This window comes from Sesamum indicum, unplaced genomic scaffold, assembly GCF_000512975.1.
Source record: "Sesamum indicum cultivar Zhongzhi No. 13 unplaced genomic scaffold, S_indicum_v1.0 scaffold00538, whole genome shotgun sequence".
NCBI lineage: Eukaryota > Viridiplantae > Streptophyta > Magnoliopsida > Lamiales > Pedaliaceae > Sesamum > Sesamum indicum.
This window is the reverse complement of record NW_011628407.1, coordinates 1,934-4,472: the sequence shown is the minus strand read 5'-3', so window position 1 is coordinate 4,472 and position 2,539 is coordinate 1,934. Positions and strand designations below refer to the sequence as shown.

General features: G+C 31.7%; 1 protein-coding gene across 1 annotated transcript; it reads left to right on the top strand.

Moving 5' to 3' along the window:
- Window positions 1–613: 613 nt before the first annotated feature.
- LOC105180288 lies at window positions 614–2,267 on the top strand. Its single transcript, XM_011103960.2, has 2 exons — window positions 614–1,556; window positions 1,711–2,267. The coding sequence occupies exons 1-2, from the start codon at window positions 1,530–1,532 to the stop codon at window positions 2,107–2,109; spliced, it is 426 nt and encodes a 141-aa protein (XP_011102262.1). The 5' UTR covers window positions 614–1,529; the 3' UTR covers window positions 2,110–2,267.
- The last annotated feature ends 272 nt before the right edge of the window (window positions 2,268–2,539 follow it).

Below are 2,539 nucleotides of genomic sequence, written 5' to 3'. Positions count from 1 at the left end.
TTTGATAATTTTATCCTGAAATTTAAAAATTCGAATTTTCAGAACAAAATGACTGAAATAATACACATCGCATCCTGTCTACCCTAGAAAAAGTCAAATTTTTGTGAATTCACGAAAGATGAGATTGGTACGTAGGATGCAATTTGAAGGGAATGCACATTTCCAAATTCATTCCTACGTTTTGATTATTGGTATGTTAAAAGTTAGGGAATACTTATTCCCTTAGATTAGGGATTAGTCATCCCCCGTACATGGTATTAGCTATTCCCCAGCATGTAGGGAATGAAAGTTTGGAAAGAAAGTTTTTTTCCTTTTTTCTTGTACTAATTTAATATTTAGTTATCATTGTTATTAAATTTGTGTATCTTTTGTATCACAATTCTCTTTTTATGAGTTTTGGTGTAATTATACATAAACTTTCTGTAATTTGGAAAATTATATCTAGTACGTCTAACAAATAGACCATTCCGTTAGTTAAAATTCACTGAATTTGTTGATATTAATAAAAAATTTGAATGAAAGACCATTCCGTTAGTTAAAATTCACTGAATTTGTTGATATTAATAAAAAATTTGAATGAAAATTGATATTACCTCTAGCTTTACTTATTGAAAAACGAATGATTTGGCTGATTCACAACTATGCCTTGGGCCGTGATAGCATATTTGTATTGGTTTTAAGAAATCTACGTCAGGTTCTTTTGTTATTCATGTATCAGTATTTTTGTATGTGACTTCGTTTCTGTAGTCTATTGTTTGCGGTGAGTGTTGATTTGCTTGCCTGGACCTTACATTTGCGATTGGGTCGGATATTTTTTCTTTTTATTCTTTTTATTGATTATTCCAGTTATGCTTATACCAGCTAGAAATGCATTCGAGGTGGATTTAATTTTGTGATAAGTCGGGATCTTATGTAGATTACAATAGAAAAAAGTTTGTACACAAACATTTGTGGATTTTATTGAGGTTTTTCCTCAATATTCGAAAATGTTAAAGTTTTAGTCGACCAAAAATGAGATCTTTTTCCTTGGCTTTGCTAACATAGGGCGTTATGTTCTATGTTTAGTCCTATGACTTACAGTTAAGAGGAAATTGTAATTATCTGTTAATTTTTAAAGGCACAATTTAATTGAACAATATAAGAATGGTGGTATATCTAAAATTTTTAAAAATTGAAGAATAATGAATATTCACCGTAGTTGGATGTGGAGGCGTTTGGGTGATAATCGATTTTGTTTTAGATGAATTCGTAACAAGGGGTTGATCAGGAGTTCTTGAACTTTGCCTTTGGTAACCCATGATTTCTAAATAATGGACAAATCAAATGTCCATGCTCTAAATGCGATAACACAAGATTTTTGAATCGGAGTGATGTGCATTTACACATAGTAAAAAATTGATTCACGCAATTTATTGACATGTGAATTAATATTTTTCTGTAAACTATAGGAAAAAGAACTTGGTACAGAAGTGACTGATCTTGAATTATTTCAAAGATGCCATAGAAAGAACAAATGAATTGGAGAGTTCATGGACAACAAATCCAAAAGAATTAGTGTAAGTAAAATTTGTCATTGGATTTAAATATTGGTTTGTATATATGTTGAGAAATTTTCTTAGACTTTTATTACGTAAATATTCTGTTGTATCTAATGTACTTGCATAGGAAGAATACATTGCAAACAGGGGTTGTACTGATTTTTCTTCACAGTTTTCATTCGATATCTCAACTTGGTATGATATCACTAGAGGTCCTTCAAAAGGACGCTTATATGGATTTAGATGTAGCTCCTCATCTACAAGTTCAAGTTCAGTCAGTTCTACTCTTAAAGAATCTGACCAGAACAATGAGTTAACAAAAGCTGTGGAGGACATGCGCTCTAATGCTGCAAAAATGGAAGAAGAATTTTCAAGACGAGAAGACAAAAATAGAAAATTGCTTGAAATTGCTCTTGAAGAAGCTCGAAAGAGGGAGGAAGAGGCTCGGAAGAGAGAGGCAGACCTACAAGAATTAGTTCGAAAATTACTTCAAGATGTGGAATACAAAAACTATCAATTTGCTGGTGGGTCTGCACTCCAGGAGCAACAACATTCCAGGAAAGATAATTAGTTTATTTTTTCTGTTGGTTGTTAATGACTTAGTTTATATTAGTGTTGTTGTATTATGAGTATCTTTTGTTAATATTTATTGTTCTAGTTTGGAAAATTCAAATTTTGGTATTGATGGAATGTATGTGATGGTATAATGACCAAGATATTAATTTGGGTACAGAAATTAAAAAATTTGCCCAAAAAAACCCAAAACTAATTAAAGACGGATTAGAGACGGAAATTTTTAAAAGTTTAGAGGCCGAATCAGAGACGGATTAGAGACGGAAATTTGTAAGGTTTTAGAGACGGAATATTTTTTGCGTTTCAGAGACGGAATTAGAGACAGGATTAACAAACAAATACTTTACCTTTAGAGACGCAATTTCTTTTTTTATCGATGGAATCAGAGTCAGATTGCCTACGGAAATCAGAGACGGATTACACTTAAA